Consider the following 24,590-nt stretch of genomic DNA (forward strand, 5'->3'; position numbering starts at 1 on the left):
ATATAATTTATTTTAGTCAGCAAGATGGCCTGTGAGCGGATCTGATCCACGTATAAAAATATCTACGGAGCAGGAGGCAAAGGGATGTAGCTTGATTCTTCTCAGCAGTGTGTGGTGGTAGGACAAGGGGAAGGTCACAAACTGAAGCATAGTAAGTTCCACACAAATGTGTGTGTGAACTTCTTCTCAGTAAAAGTGACAGAACACTGGAACAGGTTGCCCTGAGAGGTTGTGGAGTCTCCTTCTCTGGAGGTATTCAAGACCCACCTGAACACCTGCCTGTGCAACCTGCTCTAGGGAGCTGCTTTGGCAGGGGGGTTGGACTAGATGATTTCTAAAGGTCCCTTCCAAACCCTACAATTCTGTGATATTACCACTGTAATAGAAGTAATAGAGTAATAGAAAAACATGAAGGCAGCACACAAGTAGGAAAAATAAGAGCAGCTGTTCTAGCAGCACAAAATGGAGCAAAAATCATATATGTAGAATCTTATACAATGTGAGCTGGTGTCACATAGTGTCTCTGTCAATGGAAAGCCCTGAACTGGGGAGTAAACAGATCCCCAGCCTGGAGGAAAAAGGACTGGCAACTATTACTGGACATGGCCAGGAAAACGCCTTTTAGGATCAGATAGGGAAAAGCCCATGCAAAGGATAATCACTGAGCCACAAAACAGAATCTAATGGTGGATGAGTTAACTGAAATTAGGAAAATTATCTTAGATCCTGAGTGGTATCAGTTGGTATAATGGTTACATCAGAACTTAGGTCACACAGGCAATGGAGCACTTTGCTGCACAGAGTAGAGACAAGCCTATAAACAGGAAAACTTGTGAATGACCCAAGTGCGGACTGAAACCGCAAGCAGATCATCCTGCTAAGGCAGCACCTCTACATATTATAAGGGAAGATCTTATGGTCGACATGACTAATGGACTAGACTGGACCACTCAAATCCTCAGTAGTTTATCAATATGACCTTACAGAAGTGGAAGTAGCTTCTAGCTTTCTTGTAGCAACCAAGAATCAGAAAGCAAATGGGCAAAATACAATTAGAGGATTATCATCCTAGTTTAAAAATGTATCTACCCCTGATGTCATCCAAAGTGATAATGGCTTCCATTTGTCATGTAAGGAAGTACAGGACTGGGAAGGAATCAAATGGGTATTTCACACTCCACACTGTACACCAACATGTACGTACATGTACACCAACAGCTAAAACCAAGGAGGTGTGGAGAAAGTAGAGAATGGCAGCCTATCTCCCATGGATTCCACCTTTGAGATTTTTGAGACAGCTTTGCCACTGTATTGCATGCTCTTCCCTCTCACAATATCATTACCATCTCAACAGAGGAAGCCCTCCAAAGCAGTATGTATGTCTGGAAAAATGGTGAAGCGATGACAGTATGGGATGAGAAAGTGGAAGGGAAGATGATCTGATGAGTATTTCTAATCTGATACCTAGAGCTTGAGATAACCTAGAGATAGTACAGTGATAAACCAAGTTGTTCAGAGAGGGAAGGACTGGGCTGGAGAAGTAATCAAGGTGACAAAACAAAAAATAAGGAAAATGACCCAGAAAAATAAAGAAGATTGTGATAAAAGTACAGTTATCTGCTTAGATCTTGCACAGCTGGGAATGCAGGCCCAAGTTACAGAGGTTTTCAAGGGCTCACATAGCAAACAAAGTTACAACCTTTCTCACTGTATGATCCTGACACAAACATACTCCACTCCAAAACCTCATTACACCAAGAATAACAGTTTTGCGAATGCTCAATTTCTGCCAGCACAAAACTCAATTCCAAGTAAAAGGAAATTCAAGAAAAGTGCAAAGGGTACTGTTTGTAACAGCTATTCCTAACAATCACAGCACGTCAATACTAAGACATCACATTGTTTCCACTGTAGTATTTAAAACTCAAAAAGTAACATACAAATGTTTTATTATGAATATCCACAAACTAGCTATTGATAATCTAGTATTCATATCCAACTGATAATTCAAAGGAACAAAGGAAAGACAAAAAGTAGTAAAATTTAGCATGTTATAAGCACATTCTTGACCACTGCTCTTTAATGAGAGCTTTTAAGCAAGGTACATGAAGAGATGGACTGTAAGGAGGCAAATTCCTCTCACTGAAGAGGCAGCTTAAATGAGTGCAAGAGCCAAGGACCTATTGATTTTTTATTTTTTTAATACATGTTTCAAGTAATCACATTATAGAACTAGTATCATTAGATGTCTAATTCTTTCACTAGCAACAAACCTAAAGGGATACATGCAAGACCATAGTTATAAAGATTAGCTCTGTTCAGAAAGTTTATAAACAAATTTACATGCTCATGTCCATAACTGCCAAACAGCTCAAATCCAGACATTCATTATCTTAACAAAGAATCATTAATACATTAATAGAAGAGCAGAACTGTTTATCTCTAGCAGTTACCAATGTTATCAGGATAGAATGGTTTTCCTTTTAAAACTCTCAAAAGACTTGTACTCTCAGCAACATGACTGATAAAATCAAAGGCTTGATCCAGAGTTTCCAAGGCATTTGGGAAAATTACTAATAGAAACAACTTCAGAATTCTTAGGAATGAAATCTCTGAAGGAATAGAATGATAATGTGATGGAAAATATCCAACAGGTTTTACATTTCTGGCTCAGTTATATAAAAGCTAAAAGATCAACAGACTTGTGAAGTTAACCAGCACTCAAAGAAAGGCTGTTAGAGAAGACACCAAGAACTGCAAACTCTCATGAATTAGAACACACAACTTTTATTCAGATCTTTATGTTAGTGAGATGGTGCTCATCATGTCTGCTAATCCAAGTCTGGACATCATCCCATTCTACACTGCTGCTGGTTCATCCTTTCTTTCCTTCACTATGAAGGGGACATTATCAAGAAATAAACGTTCACAAAAGAGGGAGAATACATCTCCTGCTGGTGAAAAACAACCAATCAAACAAAAAATCCTAGAGAAACAAATCATTGAAAAGTTAGTCATTTTCCCCCAAAACAGAGTATCAGAAATTGAAGCAGGCATCATAAAAAAAAGATGTCTGCAACTAACATCTATCTAGCTTCCTTGATAGTTGCATTACAGACACACCAAGGACTAAGCCATGGGTACCAAACACCTCTTCTGACCTTGGAAAAGGCCTTTCCATATCAAGGAGCAAGATACAGTGTTCTAAAGGTGAAATCTAGATACTGTTACCTTTCCTGTAGGTAGAGGAGTTCAGTCTCCATAACTGTTGATCCAGTATCTTTCACAAGCAGTACACTCCTGTGGAAATATTTCATGTGGAGGAAAAAATGTGCAAAAGTTTAGCAAAGTAAAACTGCAGCTTTTTCTGTCTACTATCTCATGAGATAACATTTTCGTATTTGTCATTTATTAAACACATACACTCAATCATGCACAAAAACTCATATATACTACAGTTGCACTACTCCTCCCCTATGTTGCTGTTAGGATGGGTGGAGAAAGCAACAAACATTTATGTTGTTTCTGTTGGCCTTCTGATTGTTAGATTAACAGGAAAATATAAACACAAGCACTCAAAGTTTCCTCCTGAAACTCATAAAATAATTTCTTTTTTGCTTAATACACAATGCTATTGAGAAGATAGAATCCAGAGAATAGTATCAGTAGACAGTACTTCTCGGAAACACCAGATATGAAATATTCATTAAATATTTATGGCTGCACAGTCAATACAACATTCCCATTCATCATCTTGGTATAACTGAGTCATCTTGACTCCTGGAGTCCCACTGCACTGATACAACAGTTGAATGGATGTGTGCACCATACAGAACCTGTATATAGCTTCTGCTCAGTCTTCTTTCCTTGTTTCATGGCACCTTCCTGTTTCATCCATGAAATATTGTGTGCTGTATTCACCTGTCCAGCTCCTTTCTCTCCAAGATATAAGTATTTAATGATACTGATAAACTATCAAGGAAGCTTAGTAGTATCATTGCTTCCACCATATAGAAGAAATAGGCATAGCAACAACGTGTCACAAGCAGAAGAGTTAGCAACGATTATAAAGTGCCATTTTGTACATAAGATATTATCTTCGTTAATTCTGCAAATAACATAAAGTCGCCAAAAACTATTAAGGTAATATAAATTACCAGTATCACTTTTTTTTTTCTGATTACAATACTTAATCCCCCAAAATTCCAATGACCTCTAATAAAACTCAATTCCTGTCCCAACCCTATGTTAAAACATAATTGTATTGTAATCTGCCTAAAACAAAAAGTCAATCCTTAATTTGGGCATGCCATACCTTAAACCACAGCTCTTTGACCATCCTCACTGCCCTTCTCTGGACCCATTCTGACAGGTCCATGTCCTTCTTACCTTAAAAAGCCCTACAGCTGAGTACAGTACTCCGTGCAGGGACTCATGAAAGCAGTGCACAGGCAGATTATCACCTCCCTTGCTCTGCTAGTCACGCTGTTTTTGATGCAGCCAAAGATACTGCAAGCTGCAGTATCTTTCTCAGCAGCAAGTACACATGGTTGGCTGATGCTGAGCTTCTCACCAATTAACAAAGGAGATTAAAAAGTATTCCAAGTTTTTTCCCCTGTTCAAATGACCTCATCCCTAAGAACTATTTTAGCAGTCAGTACACCTTTCAGTAAGTTACGTGTACAGAACATCATCAAAGATTTCGGAAAGCAACAAAAGCAGTTGCTTTGCATGCAGCATTTTCAAAGTCTCTCAGATGCTTCTTCACTTTCTCTTATTAAAAGATATACCAAAATGCCCTCTTCCCTGCAACATCAGCAAGTGTCCAACTGAGATGTGACTTTGAATATAGTCTTGTAGTTCCTAAGCATTTTGACTGCTATCCCATAACAATTCTGCTTCTCATAGGAATGGGCAGAAGAAAGACCTATGGAACTCTCCAAGCACATTTCTTTCCAAACCAAAATCCAAATCTATTGCCAAGACAGTGTACTACATGTAACTGCACCTAGCTATTGCCTCCAAATAGCAAAGCGAACAAGTAGAAATTTGCATACCATGAACTACTTCTCCCCCACAACTTAGACAGAGTTTATTACACTGACATGCTACTATCCAGGCTGTATATTCTAGTAATATTTAAATAATTATAATTTTTTTGTAAAACTAAGCCATAACCCACATCTCCTGCAGCGTGAGGAACTTGTCCTTTCCTCTCTTCACATATATACCAAGCCTTCCTTGCCCATGGAAGTCTATTAGTAAGAATGGAAAATACTGTTCACACCTCCTCTTCAAATCTACACCTCATGAGAATTGATGAGAATGTGGTGCCTTGCTCTGCTTTATGTAAAAATACCATAATGTATTAACAATCACATGTAAAACTGTGGACTATTTGGGAAATTACTCTTATATTCCTGCATGTCTTACATCCCCCCAAAAATATTTCCTGAACAGCTGACTAACTACTCACCTAAAACAATCTCACTGTTCGTTAAAAAGGCTTACATAACATTTCTGTGCCTCTACCCCATACTTTCAAGAAATGCTATGAAGCAAAAACTTACAGGTTCAGAATTCCCATATGAAGATTGGCTGAGAGATCTGGGCTTGCTCAGTCTCGAGAAGAAAAGGCTGTGAGGAGACCTCATTGCAGCTTTCCAGTATTTATAAACAGGAAAGGAATCAGCTTTTTACTCAAGCAGATAGTGATAGGACAAGGAGGAATGGTTTTAAGTTCGAGGAGGGAAGGTTTAGACTGGATGTCAGGGGGAAGTTCTTTACAGAGAGTGGTGAGGTGCTGGAACCAGCTGCTCAGAGAGGTGGTAGATGCTCTATCCCTGGAGGTATCCATATCCATTCTATGATTCAGGCCTAGACTTTACTCCACATGATCATCCATTCCAGCAGGCCAGTGCTACAGCTAGTTTCTATATAAACAGCTCTGTATCAACATTCAGTTCTTGATATCCAGCTCCCAAAAGCTAGCATGTGTATGGTATATGATGTATAGAAAAGTCTGGCGAGATTCCTCCTTACAACAAAAAGCTGGGAATGCTCAAGATCAGCAAAAGCAGTTTTACAGCCTCATCTCCATCTCTGCTGACAGGCCAGCACACTGACATGTTTCAGACAATTTTTCCTCTGCCACCAGAAGCAGCTTTATCCCTTTCACACTTCCGCTGTCTGCCTGGATTTAAAAACTTTGTCTTAGGGTTTCATCAGCCACATAGATCTTGTCCAGTGTTGTATTTAACCAGACTCTTTCCAATCTCTATCCAAAATATTTTTCACTTTGTGCCTTTGATCTGCTTCCAATCTGGATTAACTCAGTTCTGAAATTTCCAGCCTGAGGTCCACATATTAACTTTTTTTAAAGACTGTATGAGAAATAAGAAGTTACAAGGAAAAGCCACCAGCATTCAACAGTCCTAAAAGATATGTGTTCTAGAACCTATGTGGTGTCCTGGACATCAAGAACTTGCAGCCAAATGAGTTTTCATATTTAAACTTCCTAGTTTTAATATGACTATCCCAGATAACTATAGGAAACAGAATCTCGAATACTTAACTGTAAGTAAACTAGAAATACTCTTCTGAAAGTACAAAACCACCTCTGGTAAGAGATTTAGTTAAAACAGAGGTCTTGTTTCAATGAAACATACTAATGGCTTATGTAACAATAATTATTTGATGATGACTTCATCAGTGGCCTCCAGAATTCAGAGTATATTCCCCACTCCCCACTTGGGTGCAACAAGAAAATATTTTTAATAAATAAAATGACTTTTAAAATAATATTTTCCTCGTATCTTTTTTATTTTTGTGTATGTTTAATAATATACATAATAGTACAGTAGTACATGTATATAATTTATAAATGAATGTACATATATTGGAGTATATACTCAAAGTATTTTATTGGTAGAGATGTGCAATCAAGAAAGTGAGAGCTACTACTGGTCTTGATAACCTAAGAAGTCGTTAAAACTAATAGCTGTTAGCCATGATGTCAGAAACACTATGTTTTGCATTTTCAGCATTCTTCCACTTTCATACACAACTCAACTGTTAGTCTTTCTTTTTTAATTGTGAGATATATAGAATCTCCATGAAGCATACTACCATGGAGTTTCTAAGGCATGTATCATATAATCTGCATGGTACTCTGTAAAAATTACTAAACAATAACTAATAACTAAAAGATTCACTGAAAAGCATAATGGATCTGCTGTTTGGCTTTTCCTGGTTAGAGGTTTTTCATAATAATTCCAAGCTTGGGACTGATAACATTTGGGTACCTGAGTTAATTTTTCACTTGTTACTTTGTACCTGTAATCAATGTCTTATAAATTCCTTAGATAAAAGTATTTTGTTATTAGGTAGAAATATTTTTTTCTTAAATATTATGTAAAGATTTCAGCATCTCTATTAGTAAAAAGAACTTATTTATGTTATAACTGGCTAATGGCTGGTATACTCACCCTAAAAACAAATTTATCTTCTTTACTTACCAGTTTGGAATTACTGAAAAGACTAGTTAAAATTACCAAAAAGAGGCAAGGATTCAGAAACGGAGGGGAAACGTTCAAAGAGACTTATTATGCATAGGAAACATATAAGAATTTTGAAAAATGCATCTAGTTCCGTTAGAATAAATGTGCTCCACTGTGTCCTAGTGCACAAAATTAGAATGGTTCGAGGATACCATTAAGACTTCAAGCCAAGCCTATTCATTTGTTACGAGTGAATCCCTGCAGTTGTCCTTAAATCTCAACTGACCATTACGTACCACATGAAAATCTTGATTTCTTCAAGTGTCATTAGAATATGAAGCTGGTTGCTTATCATATAACTTTGTAAGCTATGGTTCTTGCACAGGAAGTACAAATATGGGCAATACTGGGATATAAGACCTTCATGCTCAGATGAAATCAGGCTCTAGATGCAGAGGAAAAAACATTTGATGTGAAATGATATATATACACATATGTTAGCTACCACCAAGTAGTACTGCAATAAACTACTGAAGAACATCTCAAGATGAGATCTGAAAGAATATCAAGTACATAAAAAAAGAACCTAAAAGGTAGCATTCCATAGCAGATGGGCAAAAAAGAGTATCTAAAAAGGAGATTGGCTGTCAGCCCATAAGGTTAACCACTGACTGTCAGTAAGGATACTTCTTCCCCTTGTAAAATAAAAACTCACAGATAAACCCTGCAGCATTTTCCTCACTAATTCTTTGGTTTACAGGATAGGTTAAAACAAAAATGTCAAAAACGTTATACATAAGGTGGACTGATCTGTGAGGCAGAGTGCTGAACTAGATTAATTCCTTACAGACTTACTTTCCAGAACTTAAGATGTGGTAATTTTAGGGAAGTTTAATTTGTCAAAGAAAGTACTGTACCTTACAGAAACAATGGGGAAACTAGAATGTGGAATCAAAGACCAAAAGAATATCAGATAACCAAACACCAAATCAAACAGTTTCTACTTTTTAAAAGCTAGTCTTTTAATAATTTTAATTCAGTAAATTAGACTCAGCATTCAAAGGGACAGCTCATGGATTCTTACTCTGCTCCACCCCCCTAAACTCCAGTTAATATTTTGCAATCCATTTCTCCTAAAACTCAGGAGTCACAGGAGTTTCTTCTGCTGCACCTGCTGCCATCTACCACTTTTATGATTCTGTTGCAGCAGAAGGGCATATAGAAGAATTTCTTGTTTGGCATTCACAGTCATTGTCCTTTGTCATGGTTTTCATCATATTCTAGAATTCTTCACACTTCAGGCAAAGCAATGGGAATAACCAACATCAGTAGAAGGCTTTGAAAGCCATTCCATAAGCAGGAAGGAGCATTATCTGTAAAATCATCTTTTAAGCAACAGTAAAATTAATTTCTGCCTAATGCACCACATTTTGATCAATCTCCCCCAAGAAGTTAATTTTTAAACACTACAAAGAACTAGTACTGTATTTCTTCCAAGAAAATCTTTAAGTAATGCACAGGAAATAAGATCAGAATTATGAAACCACAAGCTAATGAGAATTTTGCTGAACAAACTTGAGGAAAATATATTGTTTTTAGAAATTACTACAACCCACAAAACTCTCCCCTCAAAAGACCCAAGCACATGCCTGAAAGTATTACATCTGTATCCTATAGCAGCTAATGCACAAAAACATACACAAATAAAGGAAAAAGCCTGCCAGTGCTGAGATGCAAGCAGGTGTAGCTGAAAAGCAAAGACAATGGAAATATGACTACAGGTCTGCAAAATTATCTAAAAAGTAAAATTAAAGACATAAAATGTATACTCAGTTATACCAGGGAAATTGAATACTACTCCAATGATGTACACAGAGCAATCCCATGTTTTTTTCAGCATAACTGAGAGCAAAATTTGGCACCAGAATGATTCCCTTCCACAGTAAACCAAAGCTGTAATTTATGGCAGTGTTGACAGATTTGCTCTGTTCCAGGAAAACCTATAATGACAATAATGATAAGAGCAATTAATGTACATATGAAGGATGCTCCAAAAATAATGTCTCCTATTTTATTATTCTGGCTCACAAAACCAGAGGTGGATGTTGGTGGTATGGCAGTAGAGGCTGAACCTTCATGTCAATGTTCCACTGTATTCTGTCATTATGTGACAGGTGGCAGCAGAGGGGCAGGCTGACAAAATGGTGTCTGATGTTGAAGTGCATATGAAGATGTAGAAATGAATTCTTCCATGCAGAAAAAATCACAGCCACTGACATTCATCAATGCTTGCTGCACACTTGTGGAGATCAAACAGGAGATGTTAGCATAGTGAGGCAGTGGGTAGTGCTTTTCAGCAGTAGCAATTGCAACACAAAAGAAAAGCCACATTCTGGACAGTCACACACAGCTGTCACACCAGAAAACGAAGAGCATCTTGATCTGCTCATCCATGTGAATCAAAATATTATGACCAGAGAACTCTGTACAGAGCTGAATATCAGTTTCTATGCATGGGAAACAGTGGTGGGAACATTGAAATACCGCAAAGTTTGTGCCAGGTGGATCCCACAGATGCTCACACGGAAACAGAAAAAACACCATATGCAAGTTTGTCGGGACCTGTTGAACCAATATGAGGCTAAAGGTGACTGTTTTCTAAGATCACACCATAACCGGTGATGAGATGTGCTGCCACCACTATGAGCTGGAATCAAAACTGCAGTCTGTGGAGTGGTGACAAGTGAATTCCTCATGGAACAAAGAAGTTCAAAATGCAGCCCTTAGTGAGTAGAATGATGTGCACTGTCTTTAGTGGTGGGAAAGTGGTGAGTGATCTTTCTGGATTTCCTGGAACCTGGACAGACTGTCAACTGTGACCTCTGCATCACGATACCGACTAAGCTGAAGGCTCCAAGCTCCTGAGTCAGGCCGGAGAAGAAAACAACAGGAGAGTTTCAGTGCCCATACCAGTTTGAAGATTGCAGAGCACACTGTCAATCCTGGCTGGACTGTCCATACCCACCACACAGTCTGGATTTGGTGCCTTCGACTTCCGTCAGTTTGGGCTGATGAAAGATGGCCTGCATCAGCAGCACTTTACTAACGATGATGCCATCATAGCAGCTGTGAAACAGTGGGTCACCTCCACTAGTGAATATTTTTATGAGTGTGGCATGCAGGCTCTTGTTCGAAGCTGGCAAAAATGCGTAGCTACCAGTGGGGGCTACGTTGAAAAATAGCGTTTTGAAGCTGAGAATTTGCTATATGAGATAGTGTTATTGTGGTCTTTATATCTGTTGTGGTTTCTTTGGAAATAAACAGGAGGTGTTACTTTGAGAGTGACCTATGCTGAAAAAACATCTGAAATGAGCTCTAAGTCTCTACACGTCATGGGAAATAAAATTCCACAACAGGAAACTTGGGAGGGTGTATGAAGTCAGGTATTCCAACTGTGATATTTATCACTTTAAGTACAGAGTCCCCTATTCACACAAAGTAAAAAACCTTGAAATTCTCATTGCGTTTAAAGTGGTTTGAGGTTAAGGATGGCAGTTAACAGAGAAGGATAAAGTTCTTTTATCTACCAGTGAAGACAACATAAAATGCATTTCTCACCCTTCACAAACAGAAAGAATTGGCTCTCCGATCTGTCTTCTTCACTAGATCCTGATCTACTGAATTTTAATATATTTAATTTAACCTTAGGACTAGATTTTCATACCTCTTACCTCCAAATTGATGCACTTACGTTTTATGTTCACTTTGCAACTGGGAAGTATTCTGTCTTTCAAAGATCTAAGCTAAAATAATACACTTGAAAGTAAACTACCTAGAAGTGATTAACAGGAGGTGGAATTAAAGTATTATGGTATCTATATGAGAGGACTTATAACCTGTCCTCATTTTTGTCTCATCTGAATAAAGCAAAAGACAAAGACAGATTTCTTAAAGGTCAACATGCAGAACAAGGGGAAATAAAGAAGTAGAATTTTATCTAAATTCCACTGTTAAATAAATCATTCCAGAAGTTTGACCAGAATGGACTAATAGGGAAAATAGGAAGAGGCGAAGGCAGACAAGTTACCAAACTTATGAAGGTTACAATAAGACCAGAAAAAGAGTCAATTTACCTGACAACAGGTCGGTTTTAGATGTCACCAAACTGCTGTGTTTACCAATTTACCCACTCGCATTACTGAGAGGAAAAGTTTAGGAAGAGACATTCTCAAGGACTTTTCATAACTTCTCATTCTTGCCATCGGAAAGGGGAGAAGGAAAGATTTTCTCTGGATTGTTTGACTTTTTTGGTTCCTGAAAAGTTTTGCAGAGAACAGTAAGAAAGTGCACAGTGTTAGAAAACATTTGTTTAAAAACATTTTTTTTTAAATAAAGGAAAAATAAGTCACACAGAATATAGCAACAACAAAACCCACCCAAAATTCATGCATCAAATTTCTGCCATCAATTTAAATGAATAAATAAAATAAAATATTCTCAACTAAAAACAGAAATATGAGAGCAAGATCCACCATAAGAATGCTCCAAAAGTTACCCTCGAAACAAACAAAATTTGGTTTATAAATACTGCAGTTTATAATATTGCAGGTTTATAAATCCTGCAGTTCAGTATAAAACAACTCCTAGAACAGTGAAAAAATTAAGAAAGACAGTAGCAACAGAGGTTACCTGTCTGAGCACCTACAATTCCACAGAGAGAACAGAAGTGGGTCGTTTGTCTTGCACCAGCCATAAAGCCCATAAACCTTCTCAAAAAGAGCGAGCCGTGAGAAAGATATTGTACAAGCAAATTGTTTTCACAAAGTCTTTCTAAGGCCTTAGGGTTGCTTATATATTTAACTGACAGGTATCCACAATAAAAGGGAGAAAAGATTTAGCAAATGTCAGTGGTGTCATGTGTTCAATTTTGAACATCTTAAGAAGTATCCTTTGCATCTGAAGTACACTGGTGCTCCAGAGGATACTTCCTGAGTAAGTATCTCATTTGAAAGATAGCTCACAAAGTGGGAAAAAAATGCACAAATAGTGACCACTAGCTCAGAACAAAAAGCTTTAACAGTCCACATACTCATCAAGCATTGACTTTCTATTATTGCATTATGGATGATGTGGCGTGACATTGAATTAAAAATTTTTATAAAACACACTAAAGCATTAAATACAAAGCTTAAGATACAATTCATACATTGACATAGCAAGACATCAATTAGAAACATGTTAAATTGAACAGAAGAAAGTCTCCACTGTTACAAAAAAAAAGAAAAATATAATCATATGTCGTTTAAGAAACTTACTGTTGTGAGAGAGATTCTAACTGGCTTTTTCAAACATTAAGAAATACAGAAAAATTTCTGGGACCGTAAGATGCATTAACACTAATATAATCTAGCTCTATATCATTTACGTTTTCATCATAAACTTCCAAACTCAAATATGCAGGTAGTGTTAGTGCAACTGTATGGAAGTTTAGCATGTGTTTTTCAGCATATGGAAATGAATAAAATACAGTATATAAAGCTGATGTCTGTAAAGTTTACCTTCAATGGGAAACACTGACTGGTTACAACAGGCCACACCTGGATTTTTTTTTTTTGCTTAAGTAAAAGCAAGAACCTCCCTCTGCACCCCATATCATTCTGTACATTTCACTATTTCAGAAGCAATGGATAAATGGCGAGTAAATACATCAGACAAGTGTGTCCATTTGTACCAACGAATTCTCAAGTAGGGTTTTCTTATGCAATACGAAACATATGAATAAACAAATGTATATGACATTACAAATATTGCCTCTTTCCCTGACCACTATGCAAAGGCTTATCTCCAAAACTTCTTGGAAGCACCAACCACAGAGGAGTATCCTATCACAAAGGAACCAAACTGTAAGTCTCTCAACCCATTGTTTGTCAAAAAAATCTCATGGTTATTTACTACATCTGTTTTATTACTGCAAAATGTTATCTGGATATTCTGAAAGGGTGAGAGAAATGTGAAATTATTGTGTACCACAGCATTTCTCCACAAAACAGAATGGAGCTTTAAAAAACAGCCTAGAGCATTCAGTTAACTGTTCTTTTGCCTTAAAAATACTATTGTGACAGAAGTACAGAGGTACTACTGTACCAGCTACCATATGCTGACTCCCTGCTTTTATTCCACATGTACTTGATGTGTGCCACAGCTGAAAAGGGAAAATCAGCTTTCTCTTGTGTTCTGTGTCTCTGCAACTCTTCACAGAAGTTAAAGATCTTTACATTCTTCAGATAACACCTGTGCACTTGACAGCTTAGGAAGAAAAGACTTGAAAATATCTGGACTGCTGAAGGCCCTTCTGTTGCTGGACCAGCTAGTCTGCTTCTCCTGCTTAACACCAACAGTCAACCTTACACTCAATTTTAATAATAGTATTTAATTCTACCAAAAAAAAAAAGCCATTTTATTACATTTCTTATAAAATTAAAAAGAAAGAACTGTACAAAGAAGCATGATCAAACCTCCATGAAAGCAGGTTAATACTGTTCTGTTTATTGCCTCTTGAAGACTCTCTGCATAGTGTCCATGAGTTGTGTTTAAGGTCCAAGTGAAGATAAAACAGCAGAGCAGCAGAGAGGTGAAGAGGGACCGCAAATGTGGACAGTGCAGAGCCTCAGAGGGTACATGGGACATGCTCCATTAAAGTATCCAGAAAACAGCAGCATTGCACACACACAACCCCCCTCCAAACAAACCCTATTTTCAGAAGATTGTTATTCAATTGTAAACGTTTTACTTTGTGTTTTTTAAAAAAGAGGCTTATCTTTATATATATATAAATATATATATAGTTCCAGGGCTTTATGATCCCTGAAAACTGGGAATGGAATGAGAACAGAAGGAGGAGAAGGTGGAGGAAAAGAATGAAGGGAAGATAGGGACTGAAAAATTCACTCAATATCTCTGTTCTGGTTATGTGTTACCCAAAACAGCTCAAGGCTAATGAGAAAATGCACAGCCAGAACAAGTAAGAAAAAATCAGGCAGCCTAAGAAAAAAATAGGATCTAAACAGCCAAAACCCAAAAAGTAATGAAGCAAAGCAAATGCACATTCACAAACACACACAAGTGTGTGCATTCACACCACAAACACATAACAGCACAGAATCAGTTTGTTAATAGTTTATGGACCTATCTTATACTTTTTTATTATTATTCTGGCTGAGCTCTCTTCCTTTTTCTTTTCTCCTTTTTTATTTTTTAAATTTATTTTTATTTTTTATATAATTTGCTGCATGTTTGCCAAAGAATTATGAACTTCTTCTCAGTTATACACTTTGGATTTCTGACAACATCAGCTTTTAAATATTCTCAGTGGGAAAAAGTAAGCCTTCTAAGTATTGTATGAACTGCAACTTTATTCTAATGTACCTCTAGACTTCTAATCACTTTTCACCAACTTTTCACTTCTCCACACTTTATCACATTTCTCCCCCATAAAAAGCAAAAAATAGCCCTCCCGCTCAAAAAAAAAAAAAAAAAAAAAAGCAAACAAACAACAACAAAAAAAAACATAGCACAGACTTTAACTCAAGTGTTTTCTTAACAAATAGTCTGCAGTGTTTTCACTTTGGCCACTGTTAAAGATGCAGGTATAAAGAAGGGAGTGTTGGACTAGCATGTATTAAATAAAAAAAAGGAACATTAACATTGCAGATTTCTCTCAGAACGACTAAAACACTAACAAATACAAGTCAATGCACATTTTTTTTAAACTAGTGTAATTTCTTTTCACACTGGATTAAACATTATTTTGTATACCAAACATTACAGTGCTGTTTAACTCCTCCAATCATGCAAAAAATAGTTAAAATGTGCCACTTCTACCACAAATATAATATGACCAATTCCCCTGCATACCTCCCAAACTCAGGATTTGAAGTGAAAAAATCTGAGGTACTAGAAATCCTCTTCCAAAAGCCTTGTAAAGAAAAACATACACAAATCTGCCAGTTAATATCAAGATGACACCAATTAGAAACTTGTACAGAAAGCTCACATTAGGGCAACTGACACTCCTCTCTGTCTCATTTGAAGGGCCACATCCTGCAAAGGTCTGAAAGAGATGGTTTCGAAAGTATGCTGAATTTACTGTGAGAGTGGGAACAGTAGGTGTACAGGAGTTATAAATACCTGGGATTTAACACCCTCAACTCTCACTTTGAATTAAAAGCAGTCAGAAATTTACAGGATCAAGCCTCAGAGAGAATAGAGTTAACTGCTACATTAATTCACAAAAGTTTCTAGAGAGCTGCCAGAGCTTTCTGAAAATTTTCCAGTTAATCGTATTTCAGTGTTTTCCTGTGAACACCCATGCACTGCAATATGTTGCAGAACCAAAACAGCATCCAAATAAAACTCCCATTTAGAGTGTAAATTAAACATCTTCATTATAACAGTGCTGAAGAATTATCACAATATTATGTTCTGCAAAAAAATAGAGGCAGCAGTCACAGAACACATGCCTTTTAATCTTGCTCTCTTGATTAATTCTCCTTTCTTCATTTCTCTTAGTTTCTCTGATAAACAGCACTGCAAGTTGGTTTCAAAGAAAATTTTACAAGAGAGTTCTGTTGGTCATTTATTTACATGTGGCATCACTCCACAAGAAGTTTGATCTCATTGGCTAATAGCTGGTTCATGTTGAATAGAGCCCCCGGGAGCTTGGTGAGCAACTCTCTCTCCGTGGTCTCAGGGTCGCTGTCGACAGAGCTGGAGCTAGCACTCATATTGTCGACAACGGCACTAGCTGGAGGGCCCAGCTCTGGCTCGCTAGTCTCGCTTGCCGTGGACACCACAGAGAGTAAGGACATGCGCCGCGTCAAGCGACCGGGGGTTAGGAGAGAAGCGGCATAGTCCGCTATGATACCAGCTACATCTAGATTACAAGCCTTGTCAAAGGCAATGAAACCTACATTTGCATTGGCCTCGCAGACGTAGAATGAACCGTCGTCCTTCATCAGTAAGTCAATGCCACACACATCCATCCCCAGAATGTTGGACACTTGGATTGCCAGTTGCTTGCCTTGTTCACTCAGTGAGCACATCATCCCTACACCACCTGGAAAAAAATGAAAAAAAGAAGTGGAAAAACATTTGAAAAAGTGAAAAAAAGTGAAAGAGTGGAAAAAAAAGAGCTGTGTCTAATCTGGTCACAAGTGCCTGGCTGGTGCACTTCAGTTGAAGCTTCAAAGCAAGCCTGCAAGCACAGGGCTAATAACAACTGAAAAAGCAACCTTTTTGCTACATCAGCTGCTTATAACTTGAAATCTAGCAGGACTTAACAGATTCTGCCAAAAGCAGGTCAAGACTATGACTTATTTAAAAATAGTAATAAAAATAGTGAAGAAAGACATCTTCATATATTTCTGCTATCTTCATGGAATTAAAAAAAAGATGACCAAACAAATCACCTTTGTTTCTTCTTCTTTCTATGCATACCCTTGTTTCCTCCTTTAAGGTAGAAGCTTGCTATATGTATTTATAAGTTATCACAATAAATCGCCCAGCAAAATTAAACCAAATGTTCTTGATGAGAATATAGATATAATTGTCAGATAGAATTGTGGGGGAAGAGGGTTAGGATATTTTTGTTTGCTTCTCTCTCTCTCGGTTTGCTGTCATATCACTTAAGTTTAAAATCATAAAACACTGAAAACATTTAGCAGAAAAATCTTTCAGGCTGCATTTCCTCAGCATCAAAAAGTAGTAACTGAAATATTTCATCCATTTTTACTTAATAAACTGTACTGTACATGAAGATATTTCATTCAATCCATGCTCAGGTCAGTTCCAGGAAATTCAGATAATTACTAGTCAGGCAACCTCAACCTTCCCTTCTCCTTTTACTCTAAGAAACCTCTCCTGTCCTACAGAAAGTGACGCAGAAACTCAAATCTAAGTATACTACAATCAGTGTAGTAAACTTCCTCACAGACATGGTTTTTAAGGGAAAAAAATTGCAGAGAGTAGACTGACAAACTTAAGGCAGCACAAGCAGCTGTAAAACACAACCCAGCAGTTGATTGCCTTAAACAGTTTTCCCTCTTAGTACTCTCTCTCTTCCCAATTGGTGGTCTCCTTTATTCACTGGCTTTCCATCTTCTTTTTTTTTTTTCCTACTCTGTTGCACTGTATGTTCTGTTTGTCCTCTCAGAACTTCAGACTCCCTTCCAACTGTCTTATGTATCTAATACTTTGGGCAGAGATAGTTTCTGAATATAGTTTTGTGTAATATATTCTTGCTCTCATGCTTCCTCTGTAAACATCTAAAGTTAAAACACAGATAATACAAAATAAAACTTGCAGCTTATTGCAGTTCAGTTTGTCTTTATTCTGGATTCAAATATTTTGATCAAAACTATGAACAAAGCTTTTCCTACCAAGCGAGCAGTTACTCTGCATTCTCCCATCTGTAGAGCAGCGGAGCATGGTGCCCACCACACGGCCTCCTACTACGATGACACGTACATCCTTGCCATGAGACTCTTTAACATATTTTTGAAATAAGTATGGGGCATCATGACGGATCAAATGGCTCAGGTCTGCCAAATGGTGCTTGTCTCGTGCCAGGAACACAGCTTTGCCTGTATAAGAAAAGGATGGATTGTAGGATTGGAAGAAGCTACTAATTTGAGCTGAGTCAATGATTCAACACAGAGAAGTAAAACCTCTGATCACTATGCTGCTCGGTTTCACATGCACTATCAGTAGTTTATATACATTTACAATTTTTTTCTGTGGGCATCAGCACTCCAGGGTTTCAGTGCTTCTCAGCATTCAAGTACTGAAAGAGTAGAGGAGCCATGAGAAGAGTATAAAAATAAAAAATAAAAAATAAACAAAACCAAAAAGTTCTAGATAAAGGAGATGTTTTTGTAATTTCAGCCCTTAATGAAGGAGTAAAGTTAACAAGTCTTTAATGAGAAAAAAAGGGAAAAAATACTCAAGAGCAGTAGACATTTAATTTGACCCACAGCCTACGTTTGATACAACAAGAACCAATCACATGAAATTGCTAAACAACAGGCTGTTAAGAACTCTTACATCACTACTGTATTACTGCAAAGCTGCTTCACTACCAGGAAGTTGCTAAAAGCTACTCTTCCCAATACTTCTAATAACTCAGGATCACAGAACTCCAGAATGAGGCTTAGAAGTGAAGCAACTTAGTTCAGAGCAAAACACTAAACTCCAAAGGGTCCAAGATAAATTTAGCTGAACATTTCACAAAACATAGAAGTGAGTAGGATGTACTGTAATTTTAAAAGAAATCTTTAGTTCTTTAGAAATTATTGGCTTTTATTTCAGCAAACTTATCAACAATGTGTTTTGTTTAAGCAAAAACATGTCATATCATTCTCCTTCATTCCTAGAGCAACAAAGACTTCTCCGTTCTCTTCCAATTTTACTTATACAAACAAAAAGCATTCAAGGAAGACTCTATCACTTCCATCTCTTATCTAGTCTCACAAGAAGGCATCCATTTCCATCTTTAGCTACTTCTCCCAATTCCTCTTACTTTGTTAATGCCTCATTCATGTCATATTAAATTTATGTTTTGCAATAAGGCAGCACTTATTTTTTTTATGGCAGAATTGTCATTGAGTCATGCTGCAATGTTATGGAAATACAAAAATCAATTTATAAACTGCCTATTCTAACTAAGAGAACAGAAATGCATCTGTAGCAGACCTAGGAGAAATAACGTGCTAGGAACTCTAGCAAGCTCTACAAAGCCCTACTGAAGAAGCCTTTGCTTCTTTAGTAAAGCTGTTGCAGGATTTAAGTGCTGCAAAGCACAGAATGCTGCTTGAGGTTCATGGAATTTCTTATAAGAACCACAGCATCAGAAATGTAGACTCAAAAGTAGGACAATAAAGCAAAATCTTCCACATGATCACTCACATGCCCAACTTTAGCTCTCCTACAGGCAGTTACTCCTACTGTATTCTTAAAACTGGACAGAACTAAGGATGCTTTGGAGGGGAACTACTTAGCTTTTGGTAATTATGCACCACCACCAAATCTTGGCAAAATAAAAACAGCACATTTACTGCAGCAGCAAACTGCAGAAAATGGGCTTAGGAGAACATGACTTTTATTCATCAAATGACATCTAGTAGACACATTTGTCTCATTTTTAAATATGATTTGAAAATGGTCCATCTTAAATTAATTTGAAGAAGTTCCCCAACAGTCTTAATTTGAAAGTGCAGGCATGGATAAATTTGCAATAAAATGTATGGTATGTAAAGTACGTATAAAATTTGTAAACAAAATTACAGAATTAATTGATGCTTTAGGACCCTCTTACTCAAGTTGGGGCAATGACAGCAGGCTGCCAAGGACCACGTCCAGATGGCTTTTGAGTGTCCTTAGGAAAAGACTTCAAGGCTCTGCAACCAATGTGGGCAACCTATGCTAGTGTTCAGTCATCCACATACCATAGAAGTGCATCCTGGCATTTAGAGGGAACATCCTGCATTCTAGTTTGTGTACACTGATAATTGTCCTGGCACTGGGCAACACTGAAAAGAACCTGGCTCTATCCTCTTGACACTCTCCCTTCAGATAATTGTAGACCTGATAAAATCCCCTCTGAGCCTTCTCTTCTCTAGGCTCAGCGGTCCCTTCTCTTCCTAGCCTTCCCTCATAGGAGAGGTGCTCCAATTCCTTTATCATCTTTATGGCCCTCTGCTGGACTTCCGTAGCTTTATGTCCCTCTTGTTCTGAGAGCCCAGCACTGGATTCAGCATGCCAGGTCTTTCCAGTGCTGAGCAGGCAGGAAGGGTCACTCCCCTTGACCTGCTGGCAATACTTTGCCTTATGCAGCCCAGGATAACACTAGCTTTAGCACAGATTCATATGAATTCTAGCTAAAAATGGAAAAGAAAGTCAATAGCTGCAAACTCTACAATTATTTCTAGATCTTAACAAGAAGCAGTGTCAAGGCAAACCCAATCCAATTCCTCAGTTATTCCACATTTGCAAAATTCAAGTTGCTGAAAAGTCAAATTCCAACGTCATAGGTCTGCAAAGGTCTAAAAGCACTTTGAAACCATACAAATAGGTATTACTGCCAATATCTTCCACTGCCGCAGCCTTTTGCTCTCAGTCTTCTACTACATCAGTGCAAGAATTTGTGAAGATAAATGGTAATTCAAGCAAGGAATTAATCCAAATGAACACAACCAGTCTAATAATTGTTCCTAAATTCATTTACTAAATGGTTACAGAAACCATCATGCTTCAGAAGAGGTGCACCAGAACAATAGTGTGGGAATAAACAGGTGCAATAAGAAGGACGAAGTGGTAACATGTTGGTGTGTTTCCATTAGTTTATGGTAATTCCTGGTTTATGTGCTTAAACATCAGTTTCAGACTCTTTTTACTTCTAGTATTTATCAAATTGGTTTTAAAGTAGATTAAAAACAGTGTGCTCTCCTATGTAAATAACCTCTAAAACTGATTCCAAATCTTCTTCCTATCTACCATTAAAATGAATTGATGTAGTATTTTATATTCAACACTTAAAACAAAAAACTGGTAACAAAAGTTTCACGCAAACCTGCTTTGCTATCACCAGTACTGTCAGAGATCTTTTCCCTGAAATAAAGAAAAAGATTCAATTTGCCAAACTGTCTATGACAGTTTATTTAAAACAGAACCCTAACTATAGAAGAAGTCATTTAGAAATAAAAGTCAAATTAAGGTTTGTTGAGCTAAAATTTCATTTTTTATGCCTGTTCAGAAACATCCCTAAAATCTGTGTAGGCACCTCTCTATATCCCTGGAGCTAGGCCTTCCATTATTCCAGTTCGAAGCCCTCCTCACAAAAGTCACTGATGTACTATAACTTTGAACCCCTACCCTCCCTGGTAATTCAAGATTATGTTCTATTAAAACTGTTTTCCAGTATTGCAGCCTATTCAATATTCAGAATTTAGAAGATAGAAGAACTTAAGAGTACTGCAAGAAAAGTTCAATACCTAATAGAAAACCTTAACTATTACCTACTATTACCCCTTTAAAGCACAAAATCTCAAGTACTACTAAGAGTACTCCCTGCCTTCACCTCTGACCCACCTCGGTGACCCCGTGTGTTCTTCACCACCATAGGGAACTCCAGCACTTCTGCCTCATCAATCATTTTGGCAAAATTTTCATGACCACCTGGTAAAAGAAAACCAATAATATTATATGCCACCAGCCTGGTGTGGCCAAACTGGGGATGTAATTGTGACACATTCCTCCCACTCTTCCAACTTGCAAGATAATGCAAAGAAAAAAAATTAACAGTTAAGAAGAATTTGGTCACAGAACACAGTCAGAATTTTGAGGTGTTTGTAATCTGTGCCTTATTGATTTCTACTTCCTCTGGAATGTAAGACAAAAACTGACAATCATAGAACAGCTTAGGTTGGAAGGAACCTTAAAGATTCAGTTCCAGCCCACCTGCTGTGGACAGGGTTGCCAACCCCTATATCAGGCTGCTCCTTGCCCCATCCAACCTGGCTTTGAATATCTCCAAGGCTTCTCCGGGCAGCATGTTTCAGTGCCTCACCACACTCTGTGCTAAGAATTTAATCCTAACATCTAACCTAAATCTCTTTTAAATTAAAAAGTGTTTAATGATGACAATGGTCATTGAACACAACCCCAAAAAGCTCAATCCAGTCTTCTAAATCTGAATGCCCAGATTCTACCAACTTGTTCCAGTTTTCTAACAGGAATATAGCACATACCAGGAACACTTCCATCCAAACTACTAGCCAGAAAAACAGCATGAAATACAAAGTCGAGGCATAATCCTGACAGCGGTAACAATTCAAATCTTGTCACCCGTTTCCCCTTTTCTAATGTTTAAGTCTCTTGCATCTCTTTCTCCCTATTTCTTGAATTACTACTTCGACCTTTTCTGCACTTCATCTATAAGAATCGTAGAGAGTAACATTTAACAATTGTTCACTATGACTGATGCTTTAATTTTATTTGAGTTCTTCGATTCACAGGAGGCTGACCACAGTACAAGAAATAAGATGTCAGCAGATGAAGGGATGAGACTCCTTTAAAAGCAATGCAGTAAAGCACAGAAGTTAAGCCAGGACACTACTCAGAAAGCCAGAAGCAATCATCAGTACTTCACTGCAGATTTTAATGTGTGTCATAAAATAACGTGCAGTTCAGCACATCCTGTTTTTCTCAGCAAAGCCAGCTCTCCTTGATATCTTGATACTTGTGTAAAAAAGAAAGGCCACGCTTCTGTCAAATTCTAGAGATGGACATTAATAGAATTAAAAGACAGGCAGGAGGTTAGGAAGAAAAATGTTCTCTAACTACACCATCATTCTTGGTTTCCCTTTCCCCACTGAGAATTAGAAACTCATTTATTTCTCAAAGAGTTAGAGCAATTGCTTCTATAAACACTGTTCATCTCAAATGCATTTTCATACTAATTGATAGAAATAGTTACTGATGCTTTTGTCAAGTTTGCATTTTTGGCAAGTTTTCATTATAAAGGCCTATCAGTGTAACTGCATGAAGGAGAGGAAAGCACTAATGCTTCCCAAGAAAGAAAGGGTGTTTTTTTAATGTATTTTAATTAAAGGAAAAATAAAGTCACAGCAGCTCAAACACATGGTTCTCCTAATCTGGCACTTCATCAGGAACCAAAGACTCCAATGGCAGGAACAAGGAACATCAGCAACTAACTGATGGAGGGAATTCTGGAGGGAAACCAAACTCCAAAGAACCATTAATACTTGAACATGTGAGCTTGTGCTGTTTCTGGCCTTTCATAACTACTAATATATTTGCAGATTTTTTTATTTATATAGAAGTTCAACATATTTTCAGATTTTCCTAAAGTCTAGATCTTTAATATCCTATGACATTCAGTTCTTAGTCTCTGTCCGTTATTTTAGGCAACTGAAAGAGTTCAAAGAGTTTTAAAAGTAATCAGCAAATGTAGTTCCTGGGAGGTAGGAGCATAATTAAACTACCCTTCATAAAATATCACAGCTAATCAACAAAGCTAAAACCAGCATTTGACTATAATATTTTTTCTAGTTACTCATCTGTGGAATCAGCCTCACAGTACTTAATTCTAAGAATTTCCAAAACTTTATTCACTATAAAAGCATAAATTCTGCAGGCAACTATTCTATTTGATTCCAAAGCCTTACCATATGAAAAGGTGTCTGGCAGGGGCACACCATGACCAGCAAGTTCTTGAAATGTCCAGAACTTGTTGACACAGTTGAGGATGGCCTGGGGACGATTCATCAGTCGACAGCCCATCTTCTCTAGATGGCGAAGGACTGTGATATCACTATCACTTTGGACCCAAGGTGTTGGCACCCGGACAACCACCACCTGGGGGTAAGCAGTAATAAGTTCCCCATTCACCCGGAGACCTAAAGAAGGAAAAGCAAACCATTCCAATCAGCTGCAAGGTATTCAGGAGGATGTAAACACACAAAGAAACACTACCCTGTATTTGATCACACTAGACTTAAATGGTGAGGATTAGAACAGCACACATCTCATCAAGTCATACTGCTTCATAAACTACATTTACATTGTATTAGGGCACATACTCTTAAGGCCGCTTCCCAGGATGAAAAGCTTTTTTCTAGGTTAAATTGTCAACCTTCCTATGCACATAAGCTGAACACTACAACGATAAGAACAGTAACAATAACTCAGGAACTGCCTGCCTCTTACATATATTTCTTGACTTCATTATACAGTTTTTACCTTTCTCAGGCCCACTTCTATCGATTCCTCTGTTTGTGAAATCACATTACACAATCACCAAAGTAAATGAGGTTAAGTATGACCCTTAAAAACGCAACATTTTTACGAGATCAATTCAAAAACTGATGTATAACAGATGCTCAGAAATAATTTTATCAGCTATCAGAGTGGCACAAGGTAACACTGAGGAAGGAATTGTAAAGAAAATCAGCTCCATCAGCACTGTAATCGCTTTGTCATGACTGTCGGGCCTACAGTTTTACCGACAATGTCTCT

The 24,590-nt window shown here is 37.5% G+C and overlaps 1 protein-coding gene across 6 annotated transcripts in view; it reads right to left on the bottom strand.

The window, feature by feature from the left end:
- Positions 1-2,052: 2,052 nt before the first annotated feature.
- RIMKLB (ribosomal modification protein rimK like family member B) overlaps positions 2,053-24,590 on the bottom strand; it is a 50,294-nt gene continuing 27,756 nt past the window's right edge. For 3 of the 6 annotated variants that reach the window (XM_065742287.1, XM_065742289.1, XM_065742288.1), the window contains exons 3-6: positions 23,741-23,971; positions 21,642-21,728; positions 17,936-18,139; positions 15,701-16,614 (exon numbers count right to left, since the gene is read on the bottom strand). In XM_065742287.1, coding sequence (XP_065598359.1) covers positions 16,151-16,614; positions 17,936-18,139; positions 21,642-21,728; positions 23,741-23,971 — 986 coding nt within the window. In that variant the 3' untranslated portion in view covers positions 15,701-16,150. Of the gene's footprint in view, positions 2,952-3,230; positions 3,301-10,677; positions 10,846-11,632; positions 11,814-12,188; positions 12,266-15,700; positions 16,615-17,935; positions 18,140-21,641; positions 21,729-23,740; positions 23,972-24,590 lie in introns of those variants that run through there. The other 3 variants (XM_065742290.1, XM_065742291.1, XM_065742292.1) reach the window with 3 other exon arrangements.

The sequence above is a fragment of the Cyrtonyx montezumae genome, unplaced genomic scaffold, assembly GCF_038088225.1.
Source record: "Cyrtonyx montezumae isolate F1298 unplaced genomic scaffold, pur_monq_1.0 scaffold_3, whole genome shotgun sequence".
NCBI classification, from domain to species: domain Eukaryota; kingdom Metazoa; phylum Chordata; class Aves; order Galliformes; family Odontophoridae; genus Cyrtonyx; species Cyrtonyx montezumae.